At 54.5% G+C, this 17,305-nt stretch overlaps 1 protein-coding gene across 1 annotated transcript; it reads right to left on the bottom strand.

Moving 5' to 3' along the window:
* Positions 1-6,184: 6,184 nt before the first annotated feature.
* NATD1 (N-acetyltransferase domain containing 1) lies at positions 6,185-15,522 on the bottom strand. Its single transcript, XM_054391331.1, has 3 exons — positions 15,426-15,522; positions 7,049-7,167; positions 6,185-6,301 (listed from the first exon to the last, which is right to left on the bottom strand). Exons 1-3 carry the CDS (start codon positions 15,520-15,522, stop codon positions 6,185-6,187), a joined length of 333 nt encoding a protein of 110 aa, XP_054247306.1.
* Positions 15,523-17,305: the final 1,783 nt, after the last annotated feature.

The following is a 17,305-nucleotide window of genomic DNA, read 5'->3' as shown; positions in this document are numbered from 1 at the left end:
CTTGGAGACACTCGGCTCGCAAATGTCTCCACCAACGGGCCTTGGGCCCGCCGCGCTGCACGACGGGAAATGTAGTGCAGAAAAACCACCGGAACAACACAGCGGGCGGGGCCGAACCTCTTTCGGGACTACAAGTACGAGAATGCCCCACAACGCCTCCCCTCCGCAGGGGTCGCTGGGACGCGTAGTCCTCTCGTCGGGTGCGGAGGCGGAGGGGCCCAGCAGGGAGCGGGGCGGGAGTGTGAATGGAGGCTGCTGTCACCAGCGGTCGGTTGCGAAGAGCAGAGCAGCCCCGCCGCCTGTGGCTCTGTCCCTGCTCCCGGCCTCTTCCGCCGGCGTGCCCCAACAGGCGCGGGCCGGCCGTGGGAGGGGCGCGACGGCTGAGTCCCGGCCTGCCTCGCGGCCCCGCCGTGAGGGGGGTGCGGCCCGCGCTGCGGCGGGCAGGGATGTGGTAGTGGGCAGGAGCCGGGTGAGGTTTTGCTGAGGGTCAGCAAGTCCTCCAGAGCCTGAGTGCTGGCTTGTTTTCCTGCTCGAAAAGAAACACCATTTCTGCTCGCAGGTGGAGGAGGGCTGGAGGACCTCCTCAGAGCAGCACTTCCCAGAGGAGAATGCACTTTGGTGGGACAAACTTAGCCCCTTTAATCAACTCTGAAACGGGAGCAGGGAACGGGGAGACTCCATCACTGCTGCATCTCTGAGGAGGAATAACAGTTCCCAGCCAAATGCTTCTCTAGAAAATGAAATGCAGGTTTGCCACTGTCACAGGTTTCCCAACACCAGTCGATGCTGGAGGGTTTGTAGGGTCAGCCTCTGGTCCTGGGGCTATGCCCCAGCACAGCAGGGTCACCCAAGGGGACCTATACCAGGGTGCTTGGATAGTGTATTCTCAGAACCCTTGAGCCTACCCAGGTTCCATCTCCCAATTCCAACACCTTCCATGGAAGAAGCCTTTTTCTCTGGAATTGTTTTTTCCCTTACCAAACAGCAGCTCCCTGTTCTGCAGCCTCCCCTTTCCTGGAGGTATGTTGTGCTGCCAGCTGTCCTGGGCAGGACTAGTCTTTCTTCATCCTGACAGTGCACATCAGAAGAGCGCAGCACTGTCTTTACATCTTCATTCCTAGAAAAAGCCTCTTTTGACAACATTATTTCCAAGTGATGTAATGTAACTGAACAAACCCAGGTCTGCCACCACTTTGCCAGGCATGGCGAGGTTGCTCTTCCAGACCACAGGGCCCTCCCTGCACCCCTCCTTTCTCAGCCATAATTTGGGGCTCAGCTGTTTTGGTGGAGGAAAATGGTGCACTTGGAGGAACAAGCAGTGCTTGGGAAGCGTGCCCAGCCTGGCGGAGCATGCAGCTGAGCGGCTGCATGGCAGGGACAGGCTGGAGCTTCGGACTGTCTGGAATGTGGAATGTAAACACAGCACGTTACCAGCAACAGCCCAGCCTCATACTCTAACCCAAACCTACCGTGCTGTCCCTCAGGAGCTGCAAAACCCACGCTCCTGCCTGCTCGAATTGCAGCCCAGGGGCCACTTGTCCCTTGTCATGTCGGATCAAATCAGAACTGCAAAGAGGCTGTGCCCTTCTCCCTCCCCAGCCCTGGGAGTTTTAGCTGTTGAAACTCCAACCTCAGCCTCTCTAGCTTGCACCCAGCTTTAGGAAGTGACACAAACATGCTGTGTTGAGAGTCCAAGAAGAGCTCGGGCTGTGCTCTCAGGGCTGAGGAGTGCTGGCCCTAGGAGGGAAGCACCTGTGTTCATCTGAGTCACCTGCCTGCCCGCTTCACTTTGGCCAAGCACAGCAAGGAAGGACTCCACCAGGTCTTTAAATGCTTTTGTGCTTTAATGTTTTCACATATCTTAAAGAAATGAACACAAGCCTTGAGTGTCTGCTCACCAGAGGCTGAATTTTGCAGGACAACTCCCAAAGACTGTTTGGCCTGAATTCTCAAAGCAGGACTGGTGAGTGTGAGTAGAGGTGCATCAGCCAGCAAAGGAGAGGAACCAGTTGTGACCCCATTCACCCCATGCTCTATGCAGTCATTATGAGGTCAGGCAGCCCTCTAACCTGAAATAAAATTCAGCAGCTTCAGCCCATGTCTCCCTGTTCCATAGCAATGGGAATATGCTGGGCTCACCTGGGATCTGTCTCTGAGGTGCTCCATGATGGGAGAAATTTGATGCAGGTAGTGCCCAGGTTAGGTGACAAAAGACATGAGCAGCTATCTGCAAGCCACAGGAAGCTGTGGCAAACACCAGGCCTGGAACAAAGGCTCCTTTGTCCTGAACCTAGAAAGGGTCTTACAGACACTCCATTGTCCTCACCACAAGAATGGGGTCCTTCTTGCTTGAGACCACCTTCCTCCTGAGGAGGGAAGTAGCATTTTCTCTATTTTTTGGAACAGCAAAGCAATGTTAAGTGCACCAGTGTGCAGATCCACCAGTTTCTGCCTTCTCCAGGACACTGAGAGATGCGTGGTAGTTGCTGTCCTAAGAGGTTTGGAACAGATCTGTTAAGGGGCTGTGGGGATTTGGGGATGAAAAACTGGTTTACATGTATGTAGAGAAGGAATATGCAGAGCAACAATGCAGAAAAAAAAAAAAAATCATACCCTGACCACAGACTGGAGAGGAGAATTGTCTGACAGGACCTGGGCAGCAGGCTCTCTGCCAAAGTGCCCTAGCCCAGTGGTGACAAGGTTGGGGACAGCAGAGGTCCCCTGGTTCTGCAGGCAGCTCCTCCTGCCTCTCCCCCAGCGCAGCACCAGTGAGCCACTGCGGGGCAGTTAAGCCACACTTTTTATTGTATTGTATTCCATGCAGTACGTTCAATGTTTCATAGTATGACAGAGGGAGGGAGAAAGATAAATGTTAGACATAAACAAAAGCAAGAAAGGTCGTTTGTAACAGGTCCTGAGAAGGAAAGGCACATCGTAACCGCCGAGTTCAACAGAGTGGAAACCTTGGAGAGAGGAAGACGACGCTGGGAAGTGGGTAGAGGATGGGGGGGGTGTTTCAAGTTGGGTGGTGTGGAAGCAGGTTGGACAACAATCTGCACTTCCCCACCCACCAAGGTCTGTAGTTCAAATGGGGGAACCAGGGACATCAATATTCAACCACACCATTTCCACACTCCTGTTGCTGGAGAGTTCAGGACCCCCAACTCCTCCACGTTTAGTCAGCACCAAGGGGGCAGCACAAGGCTCAAAGCTCCTTCCTGCAGAGACCAGCTGGAAGAGGCAGAGGCTGCTCAACACTGAGGGAGCCACTTCCCTCATCCTGCCTGGCAGTGCCAGATCACAGGAGCACCATGGACCAGAGCATTGCTGGTGACCTGTGGCTATTGCTATTCGCTGACACCAAAGACCACAGGGAAGGAAAGGCCAAGGCAGAGGATAGGTACAGCAGTGACACGATTGGCACGGATGCTGGCACACATCTCCATCAGGTCACACGCTGGAGGGATTGTAGCACCTCAAAGGGGAGCAGCAGCAAAACCTGTGCTGTGCCTGATTTAAGGCAGTGATTGCTGCTTGTGATCCAGCACTGGGAAGCACAAGGATCCTGCTAGAGCAGCACCATGGGCTCCAGAGCCAGGCTTGGGTGCTACAACCACAGCACAGCCTCCATCGATTGCTGCTTGTGATCCAGCACTGGGAAGCACAAGGATCCTGCTAGAGCAGCACCAAGGGCTCCAGAGCCAGTCTTGGAAGCTGCAACCACATCACAGCCTCTCTGAGAACAGCAAGCTGCTCTCATGCAGCACACACAGTGAGGTACCTGTGGGAACTGTTACACAGTGGACATGAGCACAAAAGCAGGGCAGAGGCTTGCAGCACCAGGCTCACGCTATTGCTCCCACGAGGCAACCAGGCACACATCTCTTCCTAGCACCCAGCCCTGCTGTGACAAAGATCTGATGGTGCCTTATCTTGGCTTGAGAGATGGTTCAGCTTCACCTTGAGATCAAGGGCAAGGACAGTGCTGTCATCACTTGCCTATACCAGAGCCAGCCTTGCTCCTGTAACTAGTTGTTGAAGTGTGTTGCATGTTAGAGCGAACATTTAGCAGGCGTTTTTTTGAGCCCCTTTTCTTTAGTTTGATATCTGCAACCTTTTCCCAGTGCCTCTGAACCATCCTGAAGGTTGCAGCCAGGCTGAAATAAGCAGCAAGAGGGCAGAAATGTGAGGCAGCAGCAGGGCTGAGCCCGATGCCTTGACTGAGCAGCAAAAGCTGGAGGTGGGTCTGCTGCAGGGCACAGGTAGTGGACATGGGCAGGGGTCTCACAGCCTGTGATGTGGCAGGGCAGAGATGGAGTTTGAGAGGTTCTGCCTAAGCCTGTGGGCAGAGCTGTGCTGTGTTGGCAGCAAGCAGCCCAAAAGCACAGGCAGGCAGCAGGGCTTTGCCCTGAGCTGGGGGCTGGGAGGAACAGCTCAGGGTCTCCTTGGCTGACATCAGGCACAGGGTCTCCATCTCTGATCAACTCAACCGGAAGAGAAGGTTGTAGGAGCTTTTGTCTCTGTCACCATGGACTTTGCACTGGGTTCTGGGAGAGGGCTGAGCTGCCTCTTGTCCAAGGCTTCGGTCGATTGGTGGCACAGATTGTAAACTTTAGTCCCCACTGGGAGATAAGCTGGTCTGGATGTGGCCTCTGTGTGAAAGGCTCCTTATCTTGTCCTGCCTGGCTGCAGCCCCCAGCAGCTGCTCAGGGCTGGCAGCACCTTCTCCTTCACCACAGTTCAGCTCTGGAATGCTGCAAAATCCTGAGAGCTTGGGAGGAGATGCTCTTGGGTCCAGCTCAGGCCCCACACAGCCTGGGCAAGGCAGGGAGCCAGAACCAGGCAGTGCCCAGCCATCATGCTGGTACCTCTACATCCAGCTGTCACAACACTGAACTGTGCTGAAGAGTCATCATCTGCAGAGGTAACAGCACAACACAAGGGGGTTCCTGCTGCTGGCCAAGGACTCCACAATGCTGCCAGCACCCTGGGTGCAGAGGTGAGAGGAGGCTGGTGAGCAGAAGGACAATGTCCTGAGCCAGGGCTTCCTTCCAAAGGCCATGAGAAGTGATCAGCATCCACACCAAGGCAGGTGGCTCTAGCATCAAGCCCTGGAGAGAGGCCAGGAGCAGGTCCCAGAGGCCTTGCCCAGGTTGCTCCCAGGAGGTGATGACAGCTCACACTTTACAATCTGGGGCACAGACAGGGCTGCACACGGTTGAGGGAGATGGGGGAGCGTTCCTCTTCAGCTGCAGGAAACCACCCTGGTGCCTGCAAAAGCATGGGATGTCTCCCTGTTGCTTAGGCTAGGGCTGGCCATGGGGGCTGGTGCTCCTTCCCTGAGCAGGCTGTGTCCACACCAGCAGGGAGCAGAGACAGGAATGGTGGCCTACAACCCTGCAGGGATGCCATGTGGGACTGTGTACAGAAGGCTGGACAAGAGCTGACATCTCCAGGGAGCAGTGTCTGCAACTCAGCTGCCTTTCTTCCTCTGCACACTCATGCTGTATATGCTCTGCCCCGGCCCCTGTGGCCAGAGCCCCCTTCTCATACAGCTCCTGTCTCTAGTCTCGAAGGTGTCACCATCCCAGTGTCTCCACATCAGGTGTGGCAAAGCACCCAGGGTGCCACCATGGCCCACATGTTCTCATCTCTGCCTCAGGTGAGCTTGTGCAAGGCTCAGTGCCCAACAGATTCTACAAGGGTTGGGGCTCCCCCAGTACCTCCTCTGTCCCATGAGTTTTAATTCACAGCATCTCCCCCAGCTGCTGCAAGAGGGGCTGGTACTCCACAGCCACCCCTAACCAATATCCCCCAGGGAGTTCACAGCTGTCACCAAGCAGAGGGGAGAAGATGAGGTGCAGACCAAGTCACCCCTTGGGCTGGTGATAGTGTTGGGTGGAAACATCATCCTCTGTCACCCTCTGGCCGGGGAGGAGCACCAGGGGGCACCACGGGTGCCTAGAGCCAGCCTGGCCCAAGGCTCATAGCCATACTCACAGGTGGGCAGAGCAGAAGAGGTTGTGCTCACACTCATGCACCACATGGGTGCACTGAGAAAGGAAAAAAAAAACACAACCCAGGGAAGTGTGAGCGTGGGAGAGGGATTTCCTGAGACGGCAGAGAAGCGAAGGCCGTGGCCAGCAGTCCGGGGCAGGGCTGCTGGTGCCAGAGCAGTCCTGCTTTAAGGCTGCAAATGTTCCAGGTACTGTGGCAGAGGGTTCTCCTTGACATACTTCTGGATGTACCAGCAAGTCAAGTGAGCCTTCAGGTCCTCCTGCACCACGAAGTCCAGGGCTGCCTGCAACCAACCACAGAGGACAGGTGGGTTACAGCCAGCACCCCCCCACCTCTGCACTCTCCTCTGGAGCTTCACAGGGGTTGGGACTCTTGTACTTCACAAGCAGCTGGGGGCAGCCATCCTGCCACAGCCTCCACAGTGCTTCAGGGTCCCCAGTTTAACCAGAGGTGTGCAGGGACTCCCCAGGTGACCCTCCAACCCGGTGGATGCAGGTGACCCAGCCACATCACATCAAGACTGCCTTTGTCACCCACTGCCCTGGTTTATGAGGCCAGCTGTAACCTCAAAGCACTGCCCCACAACCCCCACCATGACTGTCCTCATGGCTCTTCAGCTCTCCCTGCACAGCTGTGGGCCCCAAAAGCTGGGCCTCAGACAGAAAAAAGGGCTCACAAAGGCCTTGAAGCTTTGAGATAAGGGGATCCAGCCCCCAGGAGAGGTGTGGAACAGCCTGTGCAAGGTGGGCACAAGGGCTGCTCACTGTGAAGAGCAAAGGGCCAAACCTGGGTGAGCAGCTGGCCATGCTGGCACCTACCCAGCCCCTCTCACTGCCAGAAATAGGAAATGTCTGACCATGGATTTCCATCTGCCCAGCCATCCACTCCCCATCTCCCACTAGGGCAGGGATGGTTTCCATGGGGCATGCGTGCAACACCAGTGCAGGGCCCTGCTTCAGCCAGGGTCTCCAGCTGCAGCTGGGACAGGGCCAGCTTCTGCCCAGGGGGGAAGTGGGGGCTGAGGCCATACCTTTGCCAGGTGCTTGGCTATTCCTCTGCCTCGGTAGGCGTCCGGCACCTCTGTGTGCTGCAGGTCCACGATCCGCTTCCCCACGTACTCATAGAGCAGAACTGCCTTGTCATGGCAACCTGGGGATGGAGACAGGAGGGAGGCTTGGGATGTCCCCAGGCAGCTGTGGGCAGGCAGCTTTGGGACTGCTGCAACAGCCCTCACAGGGCTCCTTACATGCATGGTTTTGGCACTGGGTAGTGGAAAGTCTCAGTAGAGATTTTGCTCTTGGTGACACTTGGATGTCCCTGCTGGTCCCTCCCTTGTGATGCAAGCAGAGGTGGATCTGCTTGGCTTTTCCAAGGCCCTAGAGCTTTTCAACCCAGCCCTGAATCCAGGGGCTGAGGTGCCAACACAACAGATTTAGGTAGGAAAGTAGCTGGCAGGGAGGGGTGGGATGCGTTGAAGGGGGAAAACAATCCAAGGCTGACCCAGGCAGTGGCCAACTCCTTTTTCTCTCTACAGCACAGTTTTTGTGTTGTGGCATGTAAAACAGGACAAGATTTCTTGGCCTGGTACTGCAGCATTTGGATTGACAGGTTGTGGGGAAGATGCTGGGAGAGATGAACCCCACAGGCACACAGGAAGGTGCACACAGGCGTGCAAGGGAGGGTGTGTGCACACACATTTACATGCACACACACACAGAGGCTTCCTGTTGCAACACCCTGACCTTTCTCACAGCAGCTCAGTTACAGGAAAAAAAAAAAAAAAAGGTTTCAGCAAACATGTAAATCAGAGGAGAGCTACTAACACCCCTCCAGCTCCATCTGCAGAGCCTGAGCTGCCATTTTCAATGCAAAAGCAAATATTTCATGTCTAGAGTGTTTCTGTCTTTCAAAGTGAGTTTCAACAATGCAAGCTTCCCATCAGATAAAATAATGGAAACCTTTCCTTTCACTCCAATGGTTATTGGAGGGTGAAGGACTGCAAGGCCCACCTACACTTATTATATGCTTTAGCTGAGCTCAAGACACTATTTTCTTGCATTTCAGCTGCAACCCAGTTCCCCTGATCCCTGTATTTGAGAGGCACAAGAAATGAAACCATTTGAATTCTGCGTTTCAAGAGAAGCAGCTCAAGTTTTTGTTCCTGCTCCTTTTAGGCAGAGCCTCAATCCTGCATCAGATGGAAACCTTCACATTTTCAGCCTTTCATTCCTGCTGCCCTCTACCCACTTGTTCTTGTGCCAACATTGTTCTTGGGTGGGCATAAATAATTTCCCTTGCTGTCAGCCCCCAAGTATTTACAGGCATCAATCCTGCCCCTCTCAGCTTCCAGTTCACCAAATCCAAGCTCTTCTACTCTCCCTACAGATCTCAGATTGCCCACCCTGTCTCAGGACAGAGTTTAGGGTGAATCTCTGGGATGGGCAGAGGTAATTGGGTGGGGAAGAGGTGCTCACCTCTTCCCCAGTACCAAGACCAGTGCAGATGAAACCCTACAGCCCCATTTTAGAGCTGCAAATCTTTGTGGGGCGGAAAAAGGGAGAACTGCAGCATTTCCCTGTGCAGATCCAGGCACCCAAACAAAGCCAAAAGCCAAGGGAGCAGCTGCAAGGCCACTTCTTCCCCAGCAGCACAGACCTGTCTCCCTGGAGAGAAAGCCCACCCAGGTCAGGGCAGCCTTGCATCAGAAACAACACATTTGGTGACAGATCTCTTAGAGCTGCCATCAGCAGAGGCTGCAGCCCCAAAGGCTGTAGAATGCTCTTGTAACAGCAGCTTTCTCATGCTCCAGCCCTTCCACTCTGCTCTCCTCCCAGGCCAAAACTTTCCATAGCCTCTACCTGAAGCTTTGACAAGTTTAAATTCTTCTCTAAGTGATGACAGAGCAAAAGGCCTATTTTAGAAATGTTAAATATACTTTTTTATATATATGTATATATATATCTATGATCTGTCACACACACAAATGCATTTTAAAGAGAAGCTGATGTGGTGTTTGGAGTGCTTTGGATCTGTTCTGGACAAACTTTCCCTCAATATCACAGAAGCATTCTAAAACCAGTTGGTTGAGGAGCTGTAGGGTGCCAGGGACACTCGTGCCACAGGGTTTGGTGCAAGCCCTGCAGGTGACACAGATGGCTGGAGAGGAGATTGCTGCTGCATCCTCACTCCTGCACAGCCCTGGGGCTGGGCTGGGTGTCTCCCAGTCCCTGTCTCCAGCTCCCTGCTGTGGGATACCACAAACTGAGCACTCAGACTGCAAGAGGAGCTGATCAGGGGGGTAGCCAAAGGTGAGTGGTTATGCTTAATGCTCACCACAAACACCCTCTGGGCAAGAACATGCCAGGTCAAATTCAGAAGCTGGGGACATGGGACTGCCCTGATCAACAAGGAAACCAGACAGGATCTGAAAGGATTTCATAAAATCATGGAAAGGTTTGGGTTGGAAGGGGTCTTTACATGGTATGTAGTCTACCCTTCTCTGCAGTCAGCAGGGACACCTTCAACCAGGTTGAAATTGCTCAAAGTCTCATCCAACCTGACCTGGAATGGTTCCAAGGGTGGAGTATCTACCACCTCTCTGGACAGCCTGGGCCAATGTCTCACCACCCTCATCATTAAAAAAAATAAAAAAATCTTCTTTACATCTAGTCTGAATCTCCCCTCTTAGTGTCAAACCATCAGCCTTTGTCCTGTCACAACAGGCCCAGCCAAAAAGCCTGTCCCCATTTCTCTTACAGCTCCCCCCCTTAAATACTGAAATGCCACAGTAAGGTCTCCCCATTTCAGTCTTGTGAGACAACATCCCACTTGGATTCTCCACCATCTGCTGCCAGGCTGTGTGCTTATGGCAGCCCTGCTTCCACAGGGATGCCAGCTCACAGCTCAGGTCCTGCAGGAACAGCCTCTCCTGGAAAACTGACATCCCTATTCCTCTGCTGAGCAAGGCTGAATGTGGCCAACAGCTCAAAGGGAGGGGAACAACCATCTGGGAGGAAAGCACATTTCCTTCAACCCCAGCTGCTCTGCACATCCTCTCCATACCATCTTCACTGGGGTCCAGAGCCTTTGGGAAAAGCCAGGTGAACCAGGCTGTTCCTGGGCCCTCCATGAGCATCTGTAGGCATAACCTTTATTGTCCCATCAAAAGGCCTCCCCAGGGCTGGAGGGAGGAGATAAGGGGACCAGAGGAACCTCACTGCAATAAGCCAGCCTTGCTGCTACCTTGGATCTGGGAGGCTTGCTCCCAGCAAAGGGAACACTGCAAAGCTGGGGGGGCTGGAAGCAGAGTTGATCCCTCACAGGAGCAGCTCAGCACCAGGCTGTTGCAACCCCCACAAAAAGAGAGGGCACACAGGCAGAAAGAACACCAAAACATGGCTTTAGAGGGACACCACAAGCCAGCCTTCCCTCCATCTGTCTCCTTAGACTTCAGACAGGGATTTTATCAGGCTGCACAGAGGGAGTGTGGCAAAACAAGCCCAGGTCTCAGGCAGGTCAAACAGTGCCCCATGGGCCTGCTCCTGGTGTTTGGCACCCAGACACTTCCCTTGGCTTCAAGGCCATCGAGAGTGAGGAAGTCTGAGTCAATGCAAATCAGCCCAGCAAGAAGAGGAGCAAGAGGAGGCTGTGTTGGAAATGGCAGCAACAGCAGTGCAGCTGGTCCCCAGCCTTCCCTCTCTGGAATCACAGAGTGCATGGGGAAGAGGAAGCTTTTCCAGGAGTGGGGTGAGAGACCAGGTCTTGCTCACCATGGAGGGTTTCTACTGGGATCAATGGCACAGAGCTTCCACCCAAGCAGTGTGGACAGGATCCCTGTGTCACAGGCTCAGTCACATCACCAGACACAAGTCCCCAGGCCAGGCAGCTTGTGAGCCTTGGGGAACAAGCAGCAAGCCCAGCCCCAGCCCTGAGCTGAGGAAGGGACATGGCAGGCATCCAGGAACACACAGGCACCCAGCTCCAGCCCATATTTTGCTGATCCCCTCTACTGGGGCATGCACAGGCTAGCAAGGGGATGCTGCAGCACTGGAAGCACAGCAGGAACCATCCATCCAGCCCCAGGCCTTCTCCCCATCCCTCTGTGCTGGCCCCAGCCCACAATACACCATTGTGTGCCTGGGACTGGAGCAGGACAAGGGCCCCACCAGGGCTGGGTACCTGTGGCCAGTTTCTAAGCTTACAAAGCTTTGCAGGCAGCCCCTGAGTTCCAGCCTGCTTGGGGCACTGCTGCAAAGCCATTTTCTGAGCACAAAGGAGGGGAGAGCAGACAGCAGCCCCATCTCCCACCCTCAGACACAGCAAAACCCAGAGGCTGGCTGTAGCTCAGCTGCTTCTGGCTGCTGAGCCAAAAGGTGGCCACTGAAAGCTGCCAGGAGGACGAGACGTCCTGACCAGCTCACACATCCCAGGCTGGAGCTGCCTGCATGCCACGGGCTGGCCCTACTCCCACGGGAGGCACTGGCATGTTACTAGGGAGAGAAAACAGAGAGTACAACAGACGGAGCAGAGCGGGGACGGCGCGGCCGGCACGGAGGGGCCTTGCTCGCAGGAGCAGCAGGGGCAGGGGGCAGGAGCAGGCTGGTCTGAAGCAGTTTCCTGTTAAGAAGCTCTCTTGAGATGGTTCTGGTGTGGAAGAAGAGTGGGGATGTCTTGCTGCAGCGTACAGCAACCTGATCACTTTGTCCCCACTGCTAACTCAGCAGCTTTCCTCTCCTGGAGGGCATCTGTCTCAGCAGAAGAAAGCACCAAGGTACAACCTGCTCCAGTTTTCCTAATGAACCTAAACCTGGACTCCTGATGAAGGAGCTCCCGAGACTCAGATCAGCAGCAGGCAGAGCAGAAGCTTCCAGCCACTGGATCCTGGGGAGGTGTGGAAAATGTAGCTTGTTGCACCCATGCATTGGATGAATGGGGGCACGGATGCACAAGAAGCCCACACATCCCTAAGGAACCAGAGCTTCTTGGTGCCTGTGGTGATCCCATCTCCTGCCTTATGTTTGATGGGCATCAAGAACTCCAAAAGGCTGCTGCTAAAAGTGGTGTTCCCTTGCCCCAGGCAGCTGTGCCAGCAGCCAGACTGACTTGCCAGCTACTTTGAGATGGGAGTCTCTTTGGGTTTCTTGTTTTGACCAGAAATTGTATCTCAAATCCAAAAAAAAAAAAAAAAAAAACCAAAAAAAACACCACCAAAAAACCAAACCTCCCAACTATTCCTGGCAAAACCAGCCTGTGTGATTCTCACAGAAGCTTTTAGCTCTGACAAATTGATGTTTTCCAACAGAGTCTCTCCACAGGGAGGTTTCTGGCTAGCTCGTGCTGTTAGTCACATCTTAACCGATTACAAATCCAGTTGGGCTTCTTTCTACTCTTCTCTCAGAGGGATAACCAAGCTTGGTGAGGTCTGGTTATAATCAGCTTTACTTCCAGCTTCTCAATGCTTCTGCATTCAGGATGCAAGGAAAAAGGGAATGTATTAAAGTGAAGCAGCTGTGGCTGTTGAAGTTTTAGGAGGCACGTTCAGCAATGAGGGGAGAGAATAGCAATGAGCAGAGAAGGGAAAGATGAGGCAGCCTGTGAAATGCCAAACACAATTCATCTTCCCTGTGTATGAGGACAGAGTCACACAGGGGTGCAGGAAGGAACACAGGATGATGCTGAACACACTTTCACAACTAGTTCACAGCTTCTGCAGTGTCTCAGGCCTCTTGCTACAGGGATTTCCATAAGAGTATCACCACGGAAAGTTTTCTACTCAACACCACCCTACTGTAAACCACCACGTCAGTCCAGCAGAGACCAGCTGCCACTGGAGACAAGCAAAGCCTGGCTCCCTGGTTCACCTGTTTTCCCTAGAGCATCACCCACACACTCAACATCTAGCTGAAATTAGGACCAAGACACCAGAGACAAGCTGCCCCTGGAGCCCACTGGCGAGCTGTGGGTTCACCCCATGAGGTTGCTGTTCATCTCCACCACAGTGCAGTGACACAAGGCACAACAGTGCTCTCAGAGGGACATGCAGGTCACATTGATACTAAAATCTGTGCCTGGACCATTTCTTGTTGTTCCCCTGCACGCAGCAAGGAAAAACTGCCACAGCATTCAGCACCTGATGCTCAGGGTGCCAGGAGTGGGAGTGATGAAGAGGGCAGCGCAGGAAATAAACACCCTGCCACGCACTCCTAGAGACATTGTTATCTTCTGACCACTTTCCAGGGCTTGGCTGGTAACAGCCAATGCCCAACAAGAAGGAGAGATGGATCACCTGCCCCACATGGATGTTAGTCAGCCCAGCAGCAGGAAGACTGTCATGGCAGGACACTGCTCAGCTCAGTTTTCTTACTGGGGTTCAGTCTCCCTGAACTCAGAAACACAATCCTGATGGCAGGGATCCACCTACAACCCTGGGAAAGGCTGTGGATTCCCCAAGCTGTGGTGGTCCCCTGCCACCATAGATCCCACAGTTGATTCTCTCACTCTCAAAGCTCATTCTCACCAGATCCAACTCATCTTCCCTCAGCCACCAAACGCTACCCAGCCCACAGCGTGGCTGGCAGAGGTTTAACTCAGCAAACCACGATAAAGAGATTCCATTTCCTTAATCACTGTTGGTCCTTAGCTCTCTCCTCTCTTTTTTTTTTTTGCACATAGGAACCCTACCTACAGCTACAAGGCTGCCTTCCAGCCTTCACAATGGCAGCAGGGACAGCCATCACCTGGGACCTCGTTTGATCTCTCTCTAGTTGAAATAAGCAGCTGGTGAAATTGTTTTCTCCGCACCCAGCACGTATGTCTCCTCCTTCCTTGCTCCACCACTGTGGAGCTTCCAGCCTGCACTTTGTAATTAGTGGTTGAAGGGGGAAAAGAGAAAAAAAAAAAAAAGAGGGAGGGAGGGACAGAAGACTCTAAAATAAAATCCAGCCTGTTCCTGTTGTTTTATTGTGAATGCCTCCTACAGTCTATACAGTTCCTGCACTACCCATCTGAGTTGGGTTTGTTGAGTATTTGGGATTAACCATTAAGAGGAGGGCTGGAAAAGGACCAGCCTGCCATACAGCAATTTCAGTGCCACCTACTTTTTGTGTTCACTCCATCCAATATGTGACAGAGCTGTTGAGGGGTCACCATGTCACCAGATCTCCACAGCCCTGCTCCCACAGATGCTTGATGGCAGCTTGGCTCCATGCTGTAGGTCCTACCCAACTAGGTGCCCCGTAGGCCACTCATACCCTCAAGGGGCTTCCCTGCTGGAATCCTACCAGAAAAGCCACCCAGCAATTCCCAATCCTAGGAATGTCCCCCAAAACAACCTGGTGCAGCACCTCCACGTCATCCAAAGGCATCTGATCCTGGGGGGACGGGGGCGAGCTAGTCCCCCCCACAACCTGCCTCTGCCAGAAAGGGGCTCCACACCGACCAAGGGAACCAGGAGATCCCCCCCAAGGCAGGAAGCAGGGCAGGAAGTAAGGGGGGGGGGCATCAGGAACCAGAGGCACTAGGGGCTCAGCGGGGTGGAGGGAGGGCAGGGTGGAGCCTGTGGAGTGCTGTGGGACACAGTGGTACAGGGAGGGCTGGGGGTGATGGGGAAGGAGAGGAAAAAGGAGTGGAGAGGGAAAAGGTGGGGAAGAGGAGAAGGGAGAGGAGGGGGTGAAAATAGCAAGGAGAAAAACAGGGGGGGAAATCGGGGAGAGGAAGAAGGGAAATGGTGGGGGAAAAGAGGGGACAAATCGGGGGGGAAGAGAAGGGGAAAAGAAGGGGGATGGAGGGGGAGATATCAGGGAGAGGATGGAAACGGGGGGGATCGAAGGGGGAGGATCGAAAGGGGGGAGGAGATCGAAAGGGGGGGGGAGATCGAAAGGGGGGGGAGATCGAAAGGGGGGGGGAGATCGAAAGGGGGGGGGAGATCGAAAGGGGGGGGGGGAAGATCGAAAGGGGGGGGGAGATCGAAGGGGGGGGGAAGATCGAAGGGGGGGGGAAGATCGAAAAGGGGGGGGGGATCGAAAGGGGGGGGAGATCGAAAGGGGGGGGGGAAGATCGAAAGGGGGGGGGAAGATCGAAAGGGGGGGGGGAAGATCGAAAGGGGGGGGGGGAAGATCGAAAGGGGGGGGGGAAGATCGAAAGGGGGGGGGGGAGATCGAAGGGGGGGGGAGATCGAAGGGGGGGGAGATCGAAAGGGGGGGGATCGGAAGGGGGGGGAGATCGGAAGGGGGGGGAGATCGGAAGGGGGGGGAGATCGGAAGGGGGGGGAGATCGAAGGGGGAGGAGATCGAAAGGGGGGAATGTGGGCTTGCAGGTATTGGGGAAGCTGGGACCTCTCACAGAGGTAGAGACAGGGGCAGTGGGGGTGCAGAGAAGGTACCGAGGAGCCCCACGGCGCCGCCCCTTACCGTTCAGCCGCACGGTAAACTGCCTTCGCTTCCGATCGTGCTCCACTTGGATGGGGCAGCCCTGCTCGAGGAGGCCGAGCGGTGACGAGTGCGCCATGGCCAAGCCGAGCCGAGCCGAGCCGAGCCGTACGCGGCACAGGGAACGGCGGATCGCGTGGCGGGACCCCACGAAGGGGAGCGGCGGCGGCAGGAGGGAGCGGGAGCAGCGGCGGGGCCGGGCCGGGCCGTGGCGGCGGGAGCCGCGGGGCTGCCACCGGCGCGCGGCCGCAGGAAACCAGCTGTGCGCCACGTGCCCGCCGGGCAGCCAATGGCGGCGCCGCCGTTTTGTTTTGGTACGGCCGCCCGGCTCTTAAAGGGACCGCGCACCCCCGCACGGCTCCGCAGCCAGCGGCGGGGCCCGGCGCCCCCGAGTGGGCGCGGGGTCCGGCTCCAGCTCCGTTACTGCCCGTACGGCCTTAGTGAGCTGTACCGGTCGTATACTGGTGTTCTGGTCCTGTACTGGTATACTGGTCCTCTATTGGTATGCATAGACGTGGTGCTGAGCAACATGGTTCAGCACCCTGGAACAGTCAGAGAATGGTTGGTTCTGGTCAGCTGCTGGTGTGCATAGACGTGGTGCTGAGCAACATGGTTCAGCACCCTGGAACAGTCAGAGAATGGTTGGTTCTGGTCCTCTGCTGGTATGCATAGATGTGGTGCTGAGCAACATGGTTCAGCACCCTGGAACAGTCAGAGAATGGTTGGTTCTGGTCCTCTGCTGGTATGCATAGATGTGGTGCTGAGCAACATGGTTCAGCACCCTGGGACAGTTAGAGAATGGTAACCAGCAACAGAACAAGAGGACACAGTCTCAAGCTGCACAGGGGGAAGTTTAGGCTTGATCTTAGAAAGAAGCTCTTCACAGAAAGAGAGATTGTCCTTTGGAATGGGCTGCCCAGGATGGTGGTGGGGTTGACGTCCCTGGAGGTGTTTAAGAAGAGACTGGATGAGGCACTTAGTGCCATGGTCTAGCTGATTAGAATAGGTTGGGTGATCGCTTGGACTTGATGATCTTGGAGGTCTCTTCCAACCTGGTTGATTCTGTGATTCTGTGGTTGGACTCCATAACCATAAAGAGCTTTTCCAATCAAAACAATTCTATCATTGTACTGGTCCTGCACTGGGTATTCTGTACTGGCTGTTCTGGGGCACTGGTACTGCCCTGCTGTGCCATCTGCTCTACAGTAGTTGCTGTAACCAGAGTACCAGCAGAGAGGTGGCAGAAGCCTCATTCGTGGGAACATTTCAGGTCAGGTTGGAACAACCTGATCTAGCTGAAGATGACCCTGCTCAATGCAGACGAGTTGGACTAGATGACCCTTAAATGGTCTGTTCCAACACAAACCAGTCTGTGATTTGTGAAGGGTCTGGAGAGTAAGTCTTATGAGGAGTGGCTGAGGGAACTGGGGTTGTTCAGCCTGGAGAAAAGGAGGCTCAGGGGACACCATCTCACTCTACAGTTCCTGAAAGAAGGACAGAGCCAGGTGGGGGTTAGTCTCTTCTCCCACAGAACAAGTGATAGGACCAGAGAAAATGCCCCCAAGTTGTACCAGGGAAGGTTTAGGTTGGATATTAGAAGAAACTTCTTTGCTGAAAGGGTTCTCAAACGCTGGCACAGGCTGCCCAGGGAGGTGGTTGAATTCTCTTCCCTGGAGTTGTTTAAAAGCCACAGATATGTGGTGCTGAGGGACCTGATTTCACACCAGACTTGGTAGAATTAGGTAATGGCTGGACTCAGTGATCTTTAAGGCCTTTTCCAACCGAAACAATTCTATGATACTGGCCAGGCTACATGTCCTGGTTCCATTGGGCCAGAGTCGTAAGATCAGTTTTCAGGAAAA

This window comes from Indicator indicator, chromosome 22 (assembly GCF_027791375.1).
Source record: "Indicator indicator isolate 239-I01 chromosome 22, UM_Iind_1.1, whole genome shotgun sequence".
Lineage (NCBI taxonomy): Eukaryota > Metazoa > Chordata > Aves > Piciformes > Indicatoridae > Indicator > Indicator indicator.
The sequence above is the reverse complement of the archived record's forward strand: the minus strand, read 5'-3'. Positions and strand labels throughout refer to the sequence as shown.